General features: G+C 38.9%; 6 protein-coding genes across 13 annotated transcripts in view; 3 read left to right on the top strand and 3 right to left on the bottom strand.

The window, feature by feature from the left end:
* Positions 1 to 4,378: 4,378 nt before the first annotated feature.
* Positions 4,379 to 5,568, top strand: LOC133836392 (uncharacterized). The gene is made up of 2 exons (XM_062266863.1): positions 4,379 to 4,819; positions 4,878 to 5,568. The coding sequence occupies exons 1-2, from the start codon at positions 4,760 to 4,762 to the stop codon at positions 5,448 to 5,450; spliced, it is 633 nt and encodes a 210-aa protein (XP_062122847.1). The 5' UTR covers positions 4,379 to 4,759; the 3' UTR covers positions 5,451 to 5,568.
* Positions 5,569 to 5,962: 394 nt separating this feature from the next.
* Positions 5,963 to 7,797, bottom strand: LOC133836389 (uncharacterized). The gene is made up of 2 exons (XM_062266860.1): positions 7,465 to 7,797; positions 5,963 to 7,405 (listed from the first exon to the last, which is right to left on the bottom strand). Exons 1-2 carry the CDS (start codon positions 7,676 to 7,678, stop codon positions 6,801 to 6,803), a joined length of 819 nt encoding a protein of 272 aa, XP_062122844.1. The 5' UTR covers positions 7,679 to 7,797; the 3' UTR covers positions 5,963 to 6,800.
* Positions 7,798 to 7,990: 193 nt separating this feature from the next.
* LOC133836382 (T-complex protein 1 subunit eta) lies at positions 7,991 to 12,969 on the bottom strand. The gene is made up of 5 exons (XM_062266849.1): positions 12,817 to 12,969; positions 12,207 to 12,467; positions 11,323 to 12,142; positions 10,943 to 11,266; positions 7,991 to 8,457 (listed from the first exon to the last, which is right to left on the bottom strand). The coding sequence occupies exons 1-5, from the start codon at positions 12,817 to 12,819 to the stop codon at positions 8,225 to 8,227; spliced, it is 1,641 nt and encodes a 546-aa protein (XP_062122833.1). The 5' UTR covers positions 12,820 to 12,969; the 3' UTR covers positions 7,991 to 8,224.
* On the top strand, positions 8,542 to 11,845 carry LOC133836378 (uncharacterized). Its single transcript, XM_062266844.1, has 2 exons — positions 8,542 to 9,121; positions 9,184 to 11,845. Exons 1-2 carry the CDS (start codon positions 8,782 to 8,784, stop codon positions 10,806 to 10,808), a joined length of 1,965 nt encoding a protein of 654 aa, XP_062122828.1. The 5' UTR covers positions 8,542 to 8,781; the 3' UTR covers positions 10,809 to 11,845.
* Positions 12,970 to 13,571: 602 nt separating the features above from the next.
* LOC133836371 (myosin-9-like) overlaps positions 13,572 to 22,722 on the top strand; it is a 29,207-nt gene continuing 20,056 nt past the window's right edge. For 2 of the 5 annotated variants that reach the window (XM_062266830.1, XM_062266824.1), the window contains exons 1-6: positions 14,292 to 14,430; positions 15,788 to 16,443; positions 16,515 to 16,561; positions 17,024 to 17,252; positions 19,928 to 20,041; positions 20,252 to 20,503. In XM_062266830.1, coding sequence (XP_062122814.1) covers positions 15,940 to 16,443; positions 16,515 to 16,561; positions 17,024 to 17,252; positions 19,928 to 20,041; positions 20,252 to 20,503 — 1,146 coding nt within the window. In that variant the 5' untranslated portion in view covers positions 14,292 to 14,430; positions 15,788 to 15,939. Of the gene's footprint in view, positions 13,685 to 14,291; positions 14,431 to 14,552; positions 14,685 to 15,787; positions 16,444 to 16,514; positions 16,562 to 17,023; positions 17,253 to 19,927; positions 20,042 to 20,251; positions 20,504 to 22,722 lie in introns of those variants that run through there. The other 3 variants (XM_062266827.1, XM_062266826.1, XM_062266828.1) reach the window with 3 other exon arrangements.
* Positions 14,678 to 22,155, bottom strand: LOC133836379 (uncharacterized). Of its 4 annotated transcripts, XM_062266847.1 has the most exons (4): positions 21,995 to 22,141; positions 21,783 to 21,882; positions 21,330 to 21,642; positions 17,187 to 18,896 (listed from the first exon to the last, which is right to left on the bottom strand). In XM_062266847.1, the coding sequence occupies exon 4, from the start codon at positions 18,848 to 18,850 to the stop codon at positions 17,339 to 17,341; it is 1,512 nt and encodes a 503-aa protein (XP_062122831.1). In that variant the 5' UTR covers positions 18,851 to 18,896; positions 21,330 to 21,642; positions 21,783 to 21,882; positions 21,995 to 22,141; the 3' UTR covers positions 17,187 to 17,338. The 4 variants fall into 4 exon arrangements, 3 of the variants coding, with proteins under 3 accessions (XP_062122831.1, XP_062122830.1, XP_062122829.1); XR_009893725.1 differs by lacking the exon at positions 17,187 to 18,896 and adding an exon at positions 14,678 to 14,807 and having other exon boundaries at positions 21,330 to 21,882; positions 21,995 to 22,155; XM_062266846.1 differs by having other exon boundaries at positions 21,330 to 21,882.

Here is a 22,722-nt window from a genome sequence, read left to right as displayed (position 1 = left end):
CCGTACATGCGTTATGTACGCACATGTTTTAGGTTTTGATTTGGATCGCAGAATACATTGCATTTAATATGAATGTGTGTGTTTATGCATACATATGTATGTGTATTGTGAATTCGTCGCTCTTTCAGCGCTTTGAAATATTCAAATGTACGTACATATATTTTTGCCTTGCGCTCAACGCTGAAAAATGCTTATACAGCAGATTAACTACATAACCCCGTATGCCTATTCTATAATGAAGAGAACATTTTGTAGACATTTCGAGTTTAATTGTGCTCATTTAAGAATTCGTTAAAGATTTCTGTAGAATATTCTACAAGCACTCTTTTGCTTTTGGTGGTAAACACTGTACTCACCAGCCACGAACTATTGAACAATATTACACGGAGCTATGTATATGGTAAACCTATGAATTAAGACAGAAGAAGCCGAACAATCCAGTAATCTATGTAAGTCGAATTTCCAATAACTGTTTTCTTCGTTGTTGAATACCCTATGTCGCTACTTAGCATTTACGGATGCGGCTTGGATCGAAGGTTATGCAAACTAAATTAAATTTCGACTTAAGAGGTAAGTGGGTAATACCCTCAGCTCGGCTCAGTGTCATTCAAAATAAAAATAAAAAACCTAAGCCTTTACTACTCAAACACACATATTAAGAAATGTATATATAAATTTATGTATGTATTTATGTATTTGTTATGACGGAGCATGACTCATTTCACACGATTTCTTTAAACTGGTGTTACCTAGTATTCTTCCATAAACACACGAATAGAAACAACTAGATTCGTTGTGTTTGTGAGTAATGGTGTATTTGTGTGTTCGTGCATACATACATATGTACGTATAAAGTGATTTCTCAACGTTTCTTATGACAAAGACCACCAAAGAAATAAACTGTAAACGTGCCTCGCTTCACCTTCGCCATCACCAGCCGCGTTGCTTCGTCAGACAAAACGAAGAAACGAAACGATCGCTTTAGCGTTGATTATTAAATGCTGTCGCAAAATAAAACTGGATTTACAAACACGAACGAACCTGACTTGGACTAAGAAAACGCTCCAAGCTGAACATAAAGAAAAAGTTTTATAAACATGCACACATAGAAACGTAGACTCCTAAAATACATTCATATTTACATGATATTTGCGAATGTACATATGTACATACATATGTTCATATCTACATAAATTCGTAAATTCTTAAGTATGTATGAATGTACATGCTAACATACATACATGAATACACGTGTCAAATTTAATCCATATGTCGACTCATTCCATTCAATGGGAAGATCTTAGAGATCATAGGCATTTTATCTAGTGGAGAAAATGTAAATACATACATATAATGTAATACATATATATGTATGTATTTGTTAAAATTTCTCTTATACAAATGTATATATACAATTATTTAATACATATGTATGTACATATGTGTAGAAATATACATTTATGGCTTGCCCAGGGTAAATTACACATGCTTACATGTATGATAATACATAATTAATATATACATACATTTGAATACGTACATACATTATTGAAAACGTGTTATATCCCAAGACGCATGAAACTAACGTATAAGTACATATGTATCTAAAGCTTACATATTTATAGACACGTACATATGTATGTATGTTAAAAGTTCGTCTTGAAAGCTACCTTGTATTAACATATTTATTTAGTAAATGCATGGAAAATGAAAAATGAAATGAGAATATTGCCTATAAAAGATACCCATGTAGTCTTTGTTAGGCATTAATTAATTTTATCCATTCATTGGTAATAATTCCCTCACACACATACATATGTACATTTCAACATGTATATACATACATGTGTATACATACAGGTAGACGCAAGCGTATCTACAGACATATGTATGTATAAAGTATGGACATTCATATGTATGTGGGCCTTTTAAAAGCAAACAATTTTCATTTTTTTTATTATTTTCTTCTATTCTGCTGTTATGGTGTTGGTACTGTGGTTGCGATAATTGCAATCAACAAGCAACTGTGCAGTATGTACATACATATTTAGGTACGGGAGCTGAGGCGTCACATACAAGAAACTACAAACGTACATACATGTACATAATACATAAATACATATGTATATAGAGAGCTTTGTAGTATGTGCAAAACTCGATGTTGACGTTGTCCGCTCGCAAATGTTTGCGAATCGCGCGCTCTTTTCCTTCCCGTTCCCGTTGCCTGACTAAGACCCACAGGCAATGCCAAGATAACGAACGTCACTTCACGTTGTTAAAAACAAAACAAAATCAAAAAAGCACCGAGAAAAATTACAACTAAAAACAACATGGCGAACGCAAAGCGAAAAGCACACACAAATGTATGTATGTATGTGTGCGTGCTGTGGTCCGTAGACGTTTCTACACAATTTTGTATTTCAAGATACATTTACAAATGTTTTTATATACATATATACAGTACAGGCCTACACATGAACTTGCATGCGTTCAAAAATATATACATTTGTACCTACGTATAAACGAGCATGCGTATGTATGTATTCTTGTTGGGTATGTACATACATATGTATGTATATATTTCACCACGCGATACACACAAATAACCCCACAAACGCCACAGCTAGCGTTCATTTTTACAAGCTTTGTGCGTTGGTCTCCGACGCTCAGTATCTGATTGTAGTATATACATACATACATTCATATATAGATACATATGTATGTAGAAACAACAAACGAACAAATACTTATGTATGTATGTACACGTGTATGTATGTATGTCATTCCATGCGTACGTTTTGAGTATATGTACACACATATTTACGACAGCTGAAAAATTTAAAAATAATTTTCAAAATAAAATTACATACATACATACATATATACATTCGTACACAAATATTATGTGTGCTTTTATTTTTTGTTTGTGCGTAACTTATGTTATTGTATGTAGGAGTGTATGCCAACGACTTTTTCAAGCTATGGAATAATTTATTTTTGCTGCGCAATTTCTACTATTGTTGTTTTCTTGCTTTGCGTGTGTGTGTTTTATTTTTATTTTTCACTTTTGACTTTGCATTTTAAGTTGCTGCTGCCAGCTCTGCTGCTTTTAGTTTAATGCAAATAAAAATACATATATGCATTCATTGATACATACATATGTATGTACACATGTATGTATGTATTTCGGCTGACCGAGTTCATATGGTTACATATGTATGTAGGTAGTACATACATTTACATACTCGTGAATGCAATCAAAACACGTTACTCTATGCAAAAATATACTAAACAAGTAAAAAATCTACTGTCGAGTGTACTAGACTTTGACAATACCCGCTAGCCATTTTCAATAAAATCTTTTTTCTAAAAATTTTGCGAACATATAACACAAAAATACTAAAATATACAGAGGCCTATACTTATACCCTAGAATATCCAGGATATGTATGTATGTAACAAACAGAAGGAGCCATGATACAATTATACAAGGTAGTCCCGTCGTCAAAAAGCTGTCCGTAATCGACACAGTACATAAGTGCGAGTGAAACGACTGCGCCTAGTGAGTGCGAAAGAATCGACAGTAGAGCTTTGTGATTAACCCTTCAATGGCGCATAGGGTTTAATTGTTCCACTATATTAAAACAGTTGAAATGTTTTTATAATTTAATTTTAATAGTTTGGAATTGGATAGTAATCGTTGTTTTGTTTTGATTACCAATTATTTAGTTCAGGTTCTTAATTCTATCATAAAGTTCATATTTATATATAATATAATTGCAATCTGACATTTTTGTCTTGCACAAGGGTTAATATTTAGGGAAAAATCGTCCGCATACAACCTTTCGCTTCAACAAGCACGAGCGCACTGAGCGATAACACTCTGTAGCCGAACGAAAAAGCGTACGACGGCACTACCTTGTATAATTGTATCATGGAAGGAGCCATCTCCAACCCTATAAAGTGTATATTATATATTCTTGATCAGCGTCAACAGCAGAGACGATATAGCCATGTCCGTCTGTCTGTCTGTCTGCCAGTCTGTATGAACACATAGATCTCAAAGACTATAAAAGATAGACATATAATTTTCATCAGCGCTAGAGTAATAATTATAGTACTCAGGTTTATTTTTTTTTTTTTTGGTAGTCGGCGAAAAATTGTAGATGTTATTAAAGAAAAACTTTTGTATGGCAAATTAAGCCTACTGCAATAGGATTTGAGCTGCTTTGGCTGACAATCTGGAATATTTTGACCTCTATCGTATATTTAGAATGTACAACTTCGTAAATACTCGTATTTTAATGACGCACTTTTTTGCTCTTATTCAAAATGGGTATCTGGGTCGAGCACACTCAACTGTAGCTTCCGTACATTTGAAAGTTTTCAAATCTTGCAATTTAAACTTGCATGCTAGAAATAAGAATCTTAAAGTTTTCGACAGTTGCCAATACTCGAAATTTGTCAGATTTGCATCCGTAGCATTAAAAATTGCATCGTATTGATTGCGACCCACGTGAGTTGCACTTTAGATGATATGCCTGAGATCACATCATATTGACCTTTTGCGGCAGCAGCCTGCTGCCTGGCATTCATTCATTTAGTAGTAAAATTCTTATCAGCAGAGATGAACTCTCTTTCGCTCTGGTCTGCTGGGGTGTAGAGAGCGATAAGCAATTGAGTCTAGTTCTGCTATATGGTGTGATCTGTTTCGCATTAAACTTGGGTTCAGTTGAACTGTTTCGAGCTACGTTGCAAGATGCCCATCTCATGCTATACTTGGCTCGTCCTAAGCGCCTTCGCTTTTCAAGTGTCTCAGGCAAGTCGAAACGTCAATATTAAAAAGACATTTTTAACTGAATTGATTTCTGTTGCAGTCTAACGTTATTTTTCACTTTACGCTTGACTTTAATGTGAAACATCCAGCGAATTCGACAGATTCGATTAATAAGACCATAACCATGGAGAACAATGCAGTGCATATGCAGGATAATGAGCCCTATTCAAATACAACAGCCCCAAATAGACAGTCATGGGAAGAGGCGGGTCAATACGATCAGGCTGCAGTGCAGCTATTGCGATCCACGAAGCAGTCAGTGCAAAAACTCAACGTGGAACTCGCACCGCTTGTTGGACGTAGTGACGAGTTGGCAGCAAGCCTCAAGCAAACGATACGATATGTCAATGAAGTAGACACCACTTTAGAGATGGACGGAATCAACTTTGCTCAGCATATGGAACAGTTGCGAAAGTATTTGACGCTCGTCGATAACTTGCGATCCTCGGCCAGACCTGGTGGAGTCCGGACTCTTGAATTTGTATTGCTCAAGCTCGCCATGGAGAAGTACAAGGTATTGGCAAAATACCAAGAGGTGACCGCTTATTTGCAGCAAGCGAACTCAGCTTGGGCGAGATATAAGAATACACAGGTTGTGTTATCGTATATATAAGCCTGTGACTCAAAAACCTTCTGAGATTTCTGTTTAATTGTATTTAATTTGTATTATGTATAGGAGCAAGGAGGACCTCGGCTATTAAGTCAAACAATAAGCAAGTGTTCTTTCAAAAGACTTCCTGTTCATTGTTACTGTTCACTGTGTTATTTCGCATTGCTACAGGTACCGAAGACGGGACGAGCTATACGACTAGCATCTGACCTAAATCTACCATGTTCATGTGTGTGTTGTTGAAAATACGTTATATACGCTGGGAATTCGTTATGAGAAGATCCAGGTAGTCGCAAGCAAAAAAAGGAAACCAAGCATGAAATGCCTTGCTACGAGCAGCTGCCGTTTTTAATGGCAGAGGGTCTTCCTCCCTTACATACCAGCTCTTAGTCTCGGTCTTCAAATTCCTGAAACTCGAAACCACCACAAAAACGATCAAGAAGTATGCTCTCTTGCATATACATACATACATATGTATGTATTCAAACAACCCGCATCAATACACTCGATTCTACAGCATATTTTATGTACTCAATACTTAAGTCCCTATAGCATGTACTGAACATGCACATACATACGGCGATCAATCAATTACGCTCCCAATAAGAATAACGAGTATTTAAGTATACATACATACATACATACATATGTAAAATGTTCCTACACTGGTTTGCAATTTCGGAAGTATAAGCCGTATCCCTAGCATGTATGTATATGCTTATACATCCCATTATATGCTTTTACAAAACCAGTCATACATGACCTGAGAGATATTAATAGGTCTACTACAAGAAGTCTAACTAAATATATCAAATATATTTACTTCATTTCATTTGTGAAATGATTTTTCAGTTCGATAATTCAAATGGCGATTTAAGCGCTTAAATCGATTGACAAATAAAACGAGAGAACTTGATAGGACATTAATTGAAAATATACCACATGAAGTGTAACCAGGGGTATGCTATGGAGTTTCTGTATGTTGGCCTATCGGCGTTAAAATGTATATTTTAGAAATGTTACTTATGGTCACTTCCAGGCCAAGAAAACAGCTGTTTTTTTACGAAACAAATATAATCATAATTATATTGGTGTTTGCCATAAAAAATTGTTTTAATAAATTGTACTGTTATTTTTGTAAGCCATCTAATGTTTTACAAATTAACTAATAATTTATTTGTTGTTTTGTCCACCAAATTGCTCAAATCAATTGAACACAGCCAAACATTAACTGCGCTTTTATGTAGGTAAATTTTTGTATAATTCAGTCACATCTTAGTTAATTATAATAGCATTTTGAGCTACGCATATACTTTAAAGGTGTTCCCATCAATCCACAACCAAATCCAATTGTCAATTTGGTAATATCTTGAAGTTGCGAAGTATCTTTAACACTTCAATTTTAAATTCTAGTTTCTGATCACTTGTCATGCGCTGCATATCGGGCTTTATGCTATCGAAGAACGCCTGATCGGGATCAGGATCGATGCAGTTGGTTGAGGTATTAACAGCTGAACTGTTTGCACCGAAGATTGCGCTGATCGACTCATTCTTGAAGTTCCGCTGAGTAGGAGGCAATAAAGTTGAGGTATTTGTTGTGCAGTTCAATGTTTCCATAGTTGTGTTCAAGCCGTCCTCTAATAAGGCATTTTGCTGGATCGATGCATCTATAGAAACTCCCATGTCTACCACGTCCGAACTTCTCTCTTGATTCTCCGACTCACGACGTCGCTTTTGCGGCGTTTTTATCATGCGTAAATGCGTGCGCTTGACAGCCGTCTTTCGATCCACCTTGAATGGTCCTATTTCGTCATGTTCTGCTTTGACATCCAAGAGAAAGCTCAACTCCTTTTCATATATATAGGATCCCCGGGAAATCTCCTCCCCGCTCTGCCGTACTCTGTTTACTCGCAAATAACTGTCTCGTGTATTTTTCCACCGTTTCAGCAGTGTTTTCGCTATCAATAAAATTCCTTTTGTAAGCAACATTCGGAATGTTTCCTGCATAACATCTTACCAATTTCCTGCTTTTCGCCAACACTGGCGTCTTCGAAGTTCTTACACATCTGCAGACCAATCTGCTGCCAGGCCTGATCTCGCAGTTCGCGATTGTGGAAATTTTCGTGCTCTCGATCCCAAATAATATCCTGCTTCTTAACTGCGTCAATAAAATCGTACATGGAATACCTTAAATTAATGCCAGCTGTCTTTAACACTTTGTGGTTGCCCATTGCTAAATAATTTCCGCTTATTTATGCGGTATTCGACAGTTGTTTTGTTTGTGTATGGAAAAAACGCGCGCGGAAACAACGTGTTGGCCACAAAAACAGCTAAGAACTAACGCGAGCCGCGTTGAAAAACGCTAGCGAAGCGCAAAGTTGTCGCTGCCAGCGTTGCCAGATCGATGGATACGATTGGTGCGTAAAATACCCTCAGTAATAGTAAGTTTAATAAATTGTTTACATATAATATAATGGGCATAATTGCATACTTATCGTCTACAAAAAACGCTAAGCGCTTAACTAAAACAACTGCTTGTATGTTATGAAAGTTTTTCATTTCTTTTTATTAGACATAGGCATAGGTCATTGGTTATTGGATATTGTTCAAAGGGTGCAACAAAGACTGCGTTTTATGACCAGTAATACATACGAACGTGTGTTAAATTAAGAAAGTAGAGAAATGCAAGTGAATGATTATGAAACGCTTGAGTGTGTTTTTTGTTGATGTGTGTTATTGTTGTTGTGTTGTTTTGCAACGATTAAGAGTAGTTTATTTTACATGGGCCTACCCATGCCGCGACCCATTCCCATGCCACCCATTCCACCAGCCATAGGTGCTTCTCCAGCTTTAGGGCTCTTTATTGTCTCGTCCACCGAGAGAATCATGCAAGCGGCCTCTGCGGCGGCGGTCAGTGCATTGATCTTGATAATCGATGGCTCCCAAACGCATTGTTCAAAGTTATCGGAAATGTCCTCCTTGTTAATGTCAACGCCATACCATTGGCCACCTTTAAAGAGAAATAATGAAAATTTAAGTTTATAAAGTATCGAGTACTTTTTGTTTGCATGTGACCGTTGCACAAGTATCTAAACAGTGCTGCAAATTCAAACATGATGGCAACTCCACAAAAAATGCCCGCGCATAAGATAAAGCAAAAAATATGTGAGCACTGTCAATGTGAGTGAAAGAGCACACTCTATGAACCACAGCTGTCGAACGAAAGAGCTGCCAAGACAAACACGCGCTAGCCGAAGAGAACCGTTCGTTCAGTTGGCCAGCTCAGTTTCCTCAAGTTTAGTTGCTGAAATTAACAGAAATTGTCAAAAATAAAATGTCGACATCGGGACGTAAACGCAAGCAGCAACTGAAACCTCGTCAGGATGTGCACAGGTCGCCAATGAAGCGTCAAAGTCTCGATGTGAAAACAGAGCCGCTACTTGCAAACAGTTATCCATTGGCAGACTACGATTGTGTGGACGTTAAGCCCGACCTGACCGAATTACAGCTGCAACTGTCTGTTGCGCCGCCAACGGCAGCAAGTGCAACCACAACAACGTCAGCAGCTGATACCGCCGAAGACATCAAAACAGACCAGGATCTGCAGCAAAGCGATTCCGATGATGATGGCTACTCAGAGATTCATTTCGGAACGCGCGACGTATATTGCCAAGGTAAAGCGTTATATAAATTAAATCTCGTATCATTCCTGTCTCACACCATTTTTCTCTATCAGATGAATTGGATGACTATGATGCGGAGTGGTCGGTGCAACAAACAACGCGACGCCTTATCTTCAAATTCACTACTCCAAATCAACAAACGGGCCTCAAAAATGTTCGCAAATCCGCCTGCCCGATGCACTATTTCAACCAACTGCTGGGCAATCGCGTCGAGTTTTTCGCTCAGCTCGCAAGCAATTGCAATGCGAGAAACGCGACACTAGCTGCCAACGGCGAAGAGCTCGAAACATTTGTGGGCCTCTGTCTGCTGATATGTGATGTGAAGCTGCCGCAGCTTAGTGACTATTGGAGCAACAATATGTTTCATGGCTTTGTTGGCTACGCCCTGAAGATGAAGCTGCAACGTTTTATCGAACTGCTGCAATCACTGAACTTCGATCAGTTGGCCGGAAATACAAATACCACACATGTTGGAGGCGATGCCGGCAAGCTGATAAATTTTTTCAACGCCCGCATGTCTGAGCTGTATGTCTGTGGCCAGCCATTGGTTCTTAACGAGCCCATCATCCACTGGAAGGGCAGATTCAACTACCAGAACGAACTGCCCGACAGATATCGCAGCAATGCGCTGATGCTGCATTTGCTCAGCGAACAGAGTGGCCTTATTGTGCGCATTATGCCCGAGTTTGTAGAGCAGCAGTTGGCACGAAACTCTCGCCAATTGGTGGTACAGCGCAGCCAGCTGGCGCTGCAGCTGCTGCAGGATCATCTAAAGCTGGGACACAGTGTTTACGTGTGCAAGTACTATGGCAGCTATGGCTTGGCACACGAGCTATCTAAGCTGGGCACCTACTGCAGCGGACTACTGGACAGGAATCGGTACGGCAACAGTAAAGCATTGGTGCATCAACAGCTGACATCGAACAGCATCTCCACCAGATATGCGACCGTCACGCCATTGATGATGGCTAAGTGGCGGCGTCGCGAGAAATGCGTCTATTTCTACAGCTCCGACTGTTTGGCTATCTATGCCAAAGAGATGTCCATGCAAAAGATTAACGCTCGTCCCAAACTGATTCAGCAGCTAGACTTTCATCTGCGTCCCACGCAATCAACGCGTCAGCAGCTAATCAACTATCAGCCCGCTTGCTCTGGTCTGCAGCGACAGCAACAGCTGATAGTCTATTTGCTTAACATGGTGATGTTCAATGCCCACCTTCTATACATGGCCAATGCACAACCGTCGCGCGGGTTTTCCAGTGCCCAGGATGCCACTAAACTAAAAACTTATGCAGAGTTTCGAGTGGCGATTATCAAGTCATTATTGAAAGAGGACACCGTAGGAGCTGTTCCACGAACAACCGAAAATCAACCGGTTACTCCAACAAATATAACAACAATCACCGCCAAATCGAAGCCAGTTAAGACACCACCTTCAGTTCGAGCAGTACCCGAGTTCAAGTTAATGGAAGTTAAGCATGAATTGGTGCCCATTAATAGTAGCCAGCCAATGACAACGACGACAACGCAGCGTGTGCGCAAGAATTGTCAACATTGCAACAAGGGCGGCATGCTGCAATTCACGAAGTTCATGTGCAACCTCTGCCCCAACAATCCAGGACTCTGTCAGGATCCATGCTTTCAACTGTGGCACGAACAGCTCAAAGATCAACCTTAAACATTTTCAAAATTATTGGCAAATATAAACGAAACTAAACTGCGTCGACTTCTGTTGTTCGCTTCAGCGTAAGGATCCACAGATGCTCATTATTATACTTATTCTATTTAGCTAGAAAGACATTCTGAACTCACCTTGGGCATGCTTTTGGCGAAGTTTGTTGAGAATGTTGGTGGCATCGAAGCCGGCATTGTCGCAAAGTTGACGCGGAATAATCTCTAGTCCCTTTGCAATTGATGCAATCAGCAGCTGCTCCTTGCCAGCAATGGTGCGCGAGTAATCGCGAAGCACTTTCGACAACTCCATCTCAATGGCGCCCCCACCGGCGACAACAGAATCATGTTTAATGGTTCGGCGCACAATCATGATGGCATCGTGCAGTGAACGCTCTGTCTCCTCTAGAAACTGATCAGCTCCGCCGCGCAGGATCAATGTGCTGGTCTTGGCATTTGGACAGCCTGTAATTATAGAATAGTTAGTACTTCTATCCACTCACTTAGTAGTAGCACTTTACCTTGGAATAGATTGAAACGTTCGCCACCAACTTGACGTTCCTCGAAGCGTTCGCACAGACCGAGAACATTGGCTTTGATGTCGTTGGCCGTGGTCATGACGGCGCCGCCGCATGCTTTCATGGTACGCTTGAGATCCTCCTCGAGGACGCGTCCGGCGCAGAACATGTTTCGATCGGCGAAATACTGTGTGGCCACATCACCAATGGGCAGCTTGGACAACACCACATTAGCGCCTGATTCGTGAATTTTAGCCAATTTGTTGTAAAGAATCTGCCACTCGGCATCCACTACCTTTTGATATTCCTTTACATTATCAACACGAATCTCTGCATTGTCACGTTCTGCCTTCAGCTCTAGCTCGATGTTGAGCAATGCAATTTTGCAGTTCTCATAGGATTTGGGGGCCATCTCAAAGCCGGCGTATGAGAAAGTTTTCTTGAAAGCAACACCCGAAACCAATTGGGATTCTTCAAGTGAACCACCAGACACCTTTTTGATGCCAATCATGTTGAGTGGCAGCAACTCATCTAACGAAAGCACAGCGTCTACAACGATTTTGGAGAAGAAATCCTTTTGTTGATGGATCAACTTCGACGACATTGCTGTCGCAGCACATTTCTCCAACAGAGCTCGCTGCTCATCCTTTGACTGTTTCTCAATTCGCACAGCCATCTCATTGATCTTGTCCATACAGAGCTGCAATGCTTTGCGAATGGCCTTGATCACAATGCGAGGATGAACACCCTCCTCGACAAAAGGTTTGACCTGCTTGAGAAACTCGCCGGCCAGCAGCACAACAGACGTGGTGCCATCTCCCACCTGTGATGCATAGTTAATATTAAAGTGTTATTGCTTTGATAAAGTCACGTGCCAACAAACTCACCTCGGCGTCTTGTGATTTAGCGATGTCAACCAGTGTTTTCGCGGCAGGATGAATGATTTCCAACAGTTTCATGATGGTGGCGCCATCATTTGATATTGTCGCTTTACCCTGGGCATCCACAATCAGCTTATCCATGCCGCGGGGACCCAAAGTGGTACGAACAGCGTCCACAATCGATTGGCAGGCATTGATATTCGATACCAACTGCGGCTTGCCTTGCGACGTGTCGGTGCCTTCCTTCAGGAGCACTATTTGTGGCTGCTGCAAAGTGAAAAACAAAAGTTTGGAAATTAGTCAGTTGGTAAACTTGTATATACAAATTTGACAGCATATGTCATTCGGCTGATTGCGAGAAGCTTCTTTGAAGGTTATGTTTCCAGTTTTGAATGCAGATGAAGCCCAGCTGCATTTAAATCCATTTTATGCTAAGTTAACGAATGTGATACTTCATTTGACTTTGGAGCAATATTATAATACTTTATTAAATAATTTAATCACGCGGTGCACATGGAGTTCATGTACCTATAAACTTATTTAAATTTTTAAACTATTATTTTGCAGTTTTTGGAATATATATGCATTTGTCACATTTATTTACTCCCTTACTAACCATGTTTAAGTGATGATATTTGCGGCTTTACGTTAATATTGCTAAAAAACTATCAATTTTATAGCAGACAGGCGGCAATATGATTTTCTTTCACGTTTTCCGCAATGAGTAAGCGGCACAGTCACAGTGTGACCGTAACATTAGATTACAAAAAATATATAACATGCCAAACATTGGCCTGGTTACACTTTTTTTTTAAATGTCCATTACTCCAGTTATATAGTTAAAATCTTATTTATCGTGGTTTTATTAATGAATTTTTTTCAAAAATTAAAAACAAGAAAGTATATATGATATCATTTATAGTACCGATATTCATCGAAATTCGTGCAGGGCTGAAGAATTATGTAGAAGCCCAACTATTTGATTATCGTAAATATCGATAAAATGGCTTATATGACGTACATATTGCCAAGCCTGAGCTTTTATAAAAAAATAGCCGTTAAAACGTAATTATGAGTAACGTTAAAGTTGTTCTTTTTTTTTTAAGATTAATAGCTTTGCAAAATAGTTGTGGAATATTTCTGCTTAATTTTTACTCAAACTTCAAAAATAGATGTATTTTTATCTATTTATATAAATTTGGCGATCATCCACTCGTTGCACTCACATATTCCATTTTAGAATTTCGGTTGCACATTTTTTAGTTTGTTCCGATCGCTCAACTTGAGTGAGTTGTTCGCATGAGCACCAGAGCTATTTAAAAGCGAGTTCAATTATCAAGAATGTTTAAATAGGCTCAGCTAAATCTTATTCGATAAGATGAATTGGAATTTTAGTTGGTTCACGTTTGTTATATCGAAGACATTAAAGTGATTACGAAACTGTCAACTGCAGTATATTTGATTAACGAAAATAATTAAACAGAGTAAGTAACATTAATTCTATGTGATTTCATTTTGTAATATGTATATATAGAACTAAAATTGCTTCATAGTCAATGAAATATTTCTGTCCTAATTGTGTCCATCATTCATCGTGTCGTTAGGTCGTTGTCATCAATTTGTATATCGTTTGTAAAGCTCCAGCTGTTTGGCATTCTTTTTTTTTTGTGTCTTTCTGAATACCATTAAAGCGCACATGGTTTGTTTTTGTTATGAATGCAGTCAAAACAAATTTTCAAGATTCTATCAATTGCCGCTTCCGGCTGTGCCTATGCCTGGGTCTGCTCTCGAAAGAGCTTTTACACCCCTCAAGGGGCAATTGACCCCAACCCACACACGCATTCCGAATGCACCAATAAAATACTTAAGCTTTCTTAAATAAATGGAGCAAAATATGAAAAGCACACCAAAGCTTGCGTCGTCGTGTTAGTCAATCGGTGTCCGACCAAAACGAAAGATCTCCCCGCTTAATAGCGCTAAGCTAAACGAAACTAGCTACTAGAAAAAGTTGTTTTTTTAAATTAATATTAATTGACAAAAGTATAAACAAGTATTTGTTATATATACTATAACAAATACATATTTATTGAAGAACTTTAGCAGTAGCTGAAATATTGTTCAATATATTGAAAGCTACTTGTTACTTATTATATCGACTTGAAACGAATTGAAAAGAGGCGAAATCTCTAATAACAAATTAAAGAGACATTTTAGAGGAATACAAATCAACGTATGTACAAATATAGAGCAAAAATTTAAGTGTTGGTCTTCATACACTAATATTAACATAAAATACGTAAATTGACGTCATTGCAAAATACACTGCAAGAAAAATAATTTAAAACGAATAAGTAAAGTAAATAAACTGTTTGAAATTACGAAATATTACATGTGGAGTGAGAATTCTGTTAAAGCAAACAAAAATTTTGTGTCGAATTCTGTTCTACTTACCGCCAAATATATCCAAGGTTTTTAATGTTAATGGTGCGTATATGTACTGAGTGTGTGATCTTGAATGAATCAGCTTCCCGAAGAATTTATATGTAGATATTTTGTGTTTGTACATATCATCAGTATTTTAACGACTCATCAATTCGACATCATTTTCTACAAGACAAATTTAAAACTTTAGAAATATAGCAAAATTTTCATTATTTCTGTTTTCTGTTTTTTTTTTTTATGCACTAAAATTAGTGGTTGGAGATGTTGTGGGCGTCTGTGAAAGGCAGGGCACGTGATGTCACCAAGTTGTGGTGTAAGCCGTATAACACTTTATTAATGTTGTCGCTTTGAGGCGGCACAATATTAATTAAATTAAATGTGCAATATGGCCTTTGTACATTTACTTAAAAGCAGAATGGCGAGTATTGAGTCTTGCAAATCAAATGTTAATCGCCAGTTCTATAAATTCATCGAAAGCATTATTATACATATAGTTATATATAGCGATTGTCAGCCTTGATAACAATGATCTTGCGTGAAATTACAGAGTATCAGAAGCTCCGTCTTGAAAGCATATGTATGTATGTATGTACATACATATACATAAATACCGATGATGTCTGTACAGTTCTCAATCTGCCATATTTACTTGTTCGTGTATAAATATATATATGTATATATATGAGTATGTCTATATAGATTTGTTATTGTTAGGCGGATGCAAGAACAATGTAAAGAATTTTGTTGCTCTGCCACATCATGAAATACAATTTTCATGCGTGTTTCTGCGAGTTCTCGTCCCAACTGGGAAAGGGGCACTTCATATGAGCAAATGAAAGGCGCGCCGCTTGACGTCATGTAAATAGCTCTGTAGTTAAATATGTGTGTTGATGCAAAAGTTAAAAAGAGTAACATTAACAAGACTATGAATAGATGATAAATGGCAATTATACATATGTGTGCCACACTGGATTGCAAGAAAAGCTTGCCACTTTCTGTACAAATCAATATTGGGGGAGAACTTGTTGAACAATAATAGCGGTTAAACGTTAACCAGACCATTCATGAAGCCTACTAAATGCAAAACTAGTTTGAAATAACTATTTTAGTAGTTTATAAAATGTATTTTTCTTTCAATTTTATAGATAAAACCTCTATGAAACTCAGTGGTTACAGGATTGATTGAATCTTCCATTGTTTATTGAGACTTTTAGTTAGGTCGGACCACACCGCATATGCAGCATTTTATAACGACGGCTACATTTTTTATATGTACAAAATTCATACTACATAAAAAATGGCTGAAAATCAATTAAAAACGACCTCTAGCAAAGGGTTCTTTGAAAAAACCGCACATGTGTTGATGTCCCATAATGGGACTGTGCGTAAAATGGAGCACGATCAGCTCTCTCGAACAAAACAAAGCTTCCAACCGGATAAAAAGCACGATGCTACCGAAGACTGTGAAGCCCTTGTCTTAAGTAAAAATAAATTGAAACGTAAGAAGAAACTGAGCGCATCGCTCACATCTGTTGGAGATACCGTCAATCAGGAGAAACGCACACGGATCGAGGGTATTCACTTGAATATTAAACCTCGACACGAAATAACAACAGTTCACTCGGCAAAAGCTCCGGCAAAACAAACCGTTGAACGCAATGTCGAACGCCCAGTTATAATTGGCGGAGTTAATGTGCTTTCAGCAGCTCCCCAACGCTTTAAGCGAAAACTCCAAGAAAATGTGGATACTATACAAAAGTTAAACGCACTTGCAGAACAGCTGCGTTTGGAAGTAAATGAGGTAAAATTTTCATAAATTCCACGTTTAATTGACTGGTACTTTTAATGGTTTTAATTCTCTAATATTTAAAGCTGAAGTCCAGCCTGATAACCGAACGCGGTGCAGTGCGCGCCTTAAGGTATGTGACAGTTACACAATTTATGGTCCTTAAACTTAATTTTACTACTATGTATTGCATTCAATGTTTTTTATTTTCAAAAAGTGCAAATTTTTTAAAGTCTTGCAGGGCCAACATTAAATTAAAAAAAAAAATGTATTATACCGGCCTTATAAAGTATATTTATTCCTGTTGGGACGCCATGTCGGTCTGTCTGTCCGTATGAAACACTCAATCTCAGGAACTTACGTTTTATAAATGTTTTGCCTGGCTCTATGATATATTTTGAATGTAGCACTATATCGATATACCAAATATAAGCCTTTTGTATATTTTTACATTTTTCGGTAGACTAATTTCTATAATATGGTTTTAATGAAAATGGGTAGCGGGTATCACACAGTCGAGCACACTCGAATGTAGCTTTCTTACTTGCTTTTGTAATTCGTAGTTCTTTCTCAATTCATTGGATCTTGTTTGCAGGGCACAAAATGATGCCGACAGCCGAAAATGGCGCTGTGAAGTGAAAAAACTGCAGCAAACGTTGGAGACCACAAAGAAGTCTAATTTATCGAAGAAACCCAACGAGTTGGCCTCTGAGGTCAACAGTCATGTAGCCGCCGATGGGCTAATCAACTATGAAATCCAAAGACTGACTAATGAAATTGCCGTGCTAAAGGAAGCAAACAAAACCAAAGAGGAAAAAACTCAGGTAATATAAATACATAATGTATGTTCGTATGTCAAAAATAGCATGTTTGCCTTGCTTAGCGCTTGTGCTTTGTGTTTTGTTCTGGCCTAGTTTCGAGCTAGCAACTCCCATAAGAACCCCAAAAACGACAACAGAGCGCCAATGGCCCAAAGAAAGAACACGGCGTGATAGTGTTCCAGTTTAAGTACGACCGGATCATCGCCGTTGTTGCTCCGTCGACTGCGATGTACTTTCGTTCCGGACTTAATGAATGCTGAATTCATGATGCGATCCCAATAACGCTCGAATCCAAATTCATAGGCACTGCGCAAGAGTTTGTTGAAGAATCCCAAATAGGGTGATCCATATGGCACAGTATAGACAGCATGATATGGCACCAGGCAACTGTTCATCAGATGAAACACGGGACGTCCCGTGTGCATATGTTGTCGGGCATTCACCTGAAACTTGGCGATGTGATACTTCTCCAGATAGGCAAATGAGCGTACGTTGCGATTTAAATTGTTGAGAAGAAACCGATCGGGCACCACAACCATAAGCTTCCAAATCTGAGCCTCATACTGGTGACCATTATTCAGGAACTGCTTAATATGCTTCATGTGAACCGGACGCACGAGTATCTTATACGGCGAAGCAGCCAGCGAACCAAGATCATTGATATCCGGCAGCGGCTTGCGATAGACCAACATACTGGTCAGATTGCACTTGAATGCATTGCAGATGAGCATGGCGAAGTACAGCCAAAAGACGAGAAAGACACGTAGCGAAATATTGCGCGGCGTGTGCCACACGGGCTGCGACAAGATGCAGCAGAAGAGCTGCAGTGGCAGCCATCTATCGCGTTCCTGGTTGAGAGCATAACAGCAGACATTCGCCAGAATCATAGAGATCAGTATCGATAACCAAACCAGAGCACCAAACGAACGAAATATGTTCCAGAAGATTGGCTCTGACTTGGCTTTGGGCACAATCACGCACAGATCATCGCGGCTGTGGGCAACTGTCCACTCGGCACTCTTCTGAAAGGTGCCCGGGGCAAGAAATCGAATGTTCATGGCGATGTCATCGAACTCATTGGCAATCTCTACAGCACACAAGTCAGCTGTCTGATTGTGCATTGAGTATGTTATCGGTCGCGTGATGATTCGAGTGGCATTTAAACGTTCCGCAATATAATCGGAGAGCAGACCATCAGTGCCCATAACTTGGCCATTCGGACCATAGACGGCTCGTACCTCATCCATGTAGAGACACATTCGCAATGGTTTCCGATGCATATTTGGTATCGCTGTGGGAAACAGTTGCCCCATTGTGGGTAGTTCGCCCCGCTTCAAGGGCAGCTGCAACAGAAAGTCGTTCGTAAAGGGATTATAGCGATACACATGCAGACGATCATTGCGCCAAAATATGATCACAATATTCAGTAACCAAATGGTCCAGAATTGCCGAAAGCTGGCTCGCATCCAACCCAACGAAAGTTTCGTGGAATCCCGGACAAGTAATATGACGTGCGACAGATGCTTGGCAGCAGATTTTTTGTTAATTAGCGATAGCTTCAGAGGCTGCGAAATATCCTTAATGATCATGACCATGTACATCAATATACCGTCATCCTTCACAGCCTCTAGCGGACGAAAGTTTTTGCTGTTAACGATAAAGACCGAAAGTTAAATATTCTATTTGAAAATATCTTTAAAGTTAGGCGCAAAAGTTCCAGCATTTTTAAATTACGCTTTACTAACTGCATGTACACAGAAATTTGTATCTATATTTTATCAACTCAACCTAATTCAAGAATATTTAAAAGTTATATAAAAACTGCATATTGGATGCGCATAGTAAATGAAAATATATTCCCACATTTGTCTAAATCATTCTTCATAGATTTTTTTAAGATGTTTTAAATTAATTCAAGAGGCTGCCTTAAACAATATAAAGTTTTTGTTTTGAGAAATTAACTCTTATAATAATAGCAAACGATATTTCAATTAATGTACATATTTAATATATGTACTTGTCTGCATAAGGACGGTGTATCGTAGAGGAACACAAATAACTATATAACTTACCAGAGAGATATGTAGGATATATCACACTTGGTCACCTCACGTAATATCTCGCCGGAGTGATCGTGTGTTAACTGATTCTCAAAGTAGACGAAGAGCACTTTGATGCGACCACGACATAAAATTTTGCTAACCTCAACAATTAATTCGGAATCTCGAGGGTCCTCCAGTGGAACAGGAACTTGATTTGGTGCAGCAGGAAGAGATGTCGACATCAGCACCACCACTACCAACAGGGAAGTCAGGCAGTTTAAAGTCATTGTGGTGAAGGACTTGCAACAATTGCGAAACACACAGGCAAAGGGCCTTAGTTTTATAGCCAAGCCCCGATACACACATATAGGAAGAAAGGGGAATGGTGGTAATTCCGCTAATGTCGGCCATAAACTGACAGCCAGCAAATATTGTTACTTGATTGTTTTGTTATGTGGCTCTCGTTTGGCTAATGGAAATTGCAGCTGAAATGCAACTAACAGCATGGAATAAAGCTTTCTTGTTTTTTCTCTTGTTTGCTTGATGATGAAAATCGAAATGATGATGTTTGTGTTATAAGGTGGTTCGCCTATTTAAAGAAACCTGTAAATGTATATTCGTGGTAATTTTTTGCAGATCATTGGCCAGGCTGATAGACGCAAGGCAGCTGATATGCGCCAATTGAAAACTGCATATGATAACCGATTGACTCAGATACAAAAGTCAGCCAAAATTGAAATAACACGTTTGGTAAGTTACGCACCGTTGCCGTTGCGTTGAGGAACAAACACATCTGATGTCGTTAAAGCGGACAAGCAACTTGTTTTTAATCATAATCACACATGATGTATAAAATCTACACATGCCTTTTTTACTTTGTATAAGTCCGAATATTTTTCGTGGCTGAGTCTTTATTACTGATACATGAATTGAATGTGTATTTTTTTTTAACATTTGCAGCTAGAGGAAATCAAAACCAAAGAACGTAACATAGGACAACTGAAGAAGGATTTGCAAACATTGCAAAATGGCAAGAAGTTTACTGAAGCCAAAACGAAACCCAAAACGAACGAATCAAGCCAAAAGCTAAAGAGGCCAACAACGAAATCGCAAAAAGCAACAACAATACCAACAATAACAATAGCCCCAAAAGCTATCAACGAAACAGATATTCTACCAATTCCCTTAAACCAGGCTCAAGTTACAGCTGAGGTAAGTTGTAAAAAATTTTCACTGTATATTGCTTTCGAAGGGACTATGCCTTCACTTAGTTGTTTTGTTCAAGATAGTTTTATTATCACAGCTCGTTATTGTAGAGCGACCAGTAATCGCCTCAAATTTATACTATCTAACATAATTTTGTAATTGGCACTTTAAGCTCGTGTCATTTTGCTGCTTTGTAGTGTTAGCCCAGACACTTGAACTTGTCCCAAGCATATAAAACAATTCGAAAGACAGACGGGTTAAATTTTAGTCGCTCATAAAGATGTCTACACATACACGTGTACATGAGTGTCTTGAGATAACTGGCGATTTGTATCTGGATCTGAAGCTGGAACTGGAATTGAATTTGTAGCCTGAGCTCGAGTTGTGTCTTAGCTTTCTGCTGTCGCCAGTTGCCTGACGCGGTTATGCACTATTGGCATGATCTATGATATAATTTTGCGTTAGTTATGAGAACGACAAAGACAACAATCGTAGTCGTCGTCTCGCGATAAAAACCTGCTGCTAGGTTGAAACGTGAGACAGTGAGGCATTAGTGCCGATCAAAAGAAAAAACACGATAGAAAAAACACCTAAGCGACACGCTGCAAGTAGCAACTGCAGTGCAAGTGTTGCAACTTGATCGAACTGCAAACAGAGCGCGCAACAGCCAAAGTGAGCGAGAGAGCGACAGAGAGAGCGAGAAAGAGAAAGAGGGATCATAATGTAGAGACAGAAAACACAAAAAGCCGGTTTTCGCACAAATACACACAAGATACGCATCAAGCATATATCTCCAACAACAACGCACTCACTCACACTCACTTTCTCTTACCTGCATGGAGAGTGAAGAGCGCAGACATCGCTGACTCTGTCGCGGTCGCAGTCACCGTCACCGACGCAGCCATAGAGTCTCACCTCTCAGCTTGCATGAATGAGGCCTAAGCCGTTAGCAAGCGACGTTGGCAGCGTCAGTTCAGTTTAGTTGTAGTTCGCAGGCATCGCAGGTGCGCATGGCCCGTTTTGAGTGCGTCGCTGTTGTCGTTCCGTTGCCGTTGTTGTTGCTGTTGCCAGACGTGCACAGCAGCCAAGTGTCAAGTGTACTGAGTTTTATTTTTGAATTTCGGCTGGAGTCTAAGCAGTGGAGGCTAAAAATAATGAATAATGAAATAAAATGAAATCAAATTTGGCGTATGTTGTACAGAAAATGGGTTCAACTAGTGTGCTATTGTTATACATAGCATGTGTATTTTGCTATTGTGGCAAATTGGGTGAAATTCGGTGTTACTCTTTTCAAAGTGTCGTCCATAAAAAGTAAACCAAACATCAGAGATTTACAAGATGTTCAAGTGCATTGTCATTGTGTGTGTGTATACGGAGATCGACAACTGAAAATAAAAAAAAACAAACAACAAACGTTTGTATAATGCAATAGATACAACAATCGCTCGAATTGTTGCTGTTGTTGTTTTTGTTACTTTTTAAATCAGTCAGACATACGGTTTGTCTTTCACTTTTCCTATTGTTTTGCAAAACTGTTGAGTTTAACGCACCAAGGCATCGCATAAAAGGCATACGGGATCTTATATAGGCACAATTTCGCCAAATTTGCAAAACAGATTAGCAGCAAAAATACAAACAATAAATATTATAAAATTGAAAATGACAAAAACATTCCAAATTAATTGTCCATGCATTGTCCCGTTCCGTTCGGTTACATTCCGTTCGTTCCGATTCGTCCCACTGATTGAATTCAATTTTCCAGTTCATTAATCGCGATTGTTGCTAATTGTTTTTGCCTTTATCGATATGCAAAGTAATACAAATCGAATAAAAGTAGTCGACATGCTTTCAAAATTTGAAATTTGCACAGATTACCGTTCACACAGTTGTTTTTTAGTTTTCAATGAAGATCGATTGAGTACCAATTATTTGCATCCTTGTGCTTAAGAATAGCTTTTCATTATTGATAATAGCAGCAAAATCTGCGGAGCCTTGTCACTAAACAACAGACAACAAACAGAACAACTCAGCAATGGCATCAATAAATAAAATAGTGTGCGTGTGTGTGGGGAGTGTGTGCACCACCAATTGAGGTCAGTGAAAAGCGTTTTAAAATGTTAACGCTATTTCAAATACGATACACACATATACTCTGCAATACTATGTATGTGTGTGTTTGCTGCAAAATTTTAACCATCTTCAATTTCTTCGTCATCCCATCGACA

This window comes from Drosophila sulfurigaster, chromosome 2R (assembly GCF_023558435.1).
Source record: "Drosophila sulfurigaster albostrigata strain 15112-1811.04 chromosome 2R, ASM2355843v2, whole genome shotgun sequence".
NCBI classification, from domain to species: domain Eukaryota; kingdom Metazoa; phylum Arthropoda; class Insecta; order Diptera; family Drosophilidae; genus Drosophila; species Drosophila sulfurigaster.
Note: the sequence above shows the minus strand (reverse complement) of the source record. Positions and strands in the feature narration are given on the sequence as shown.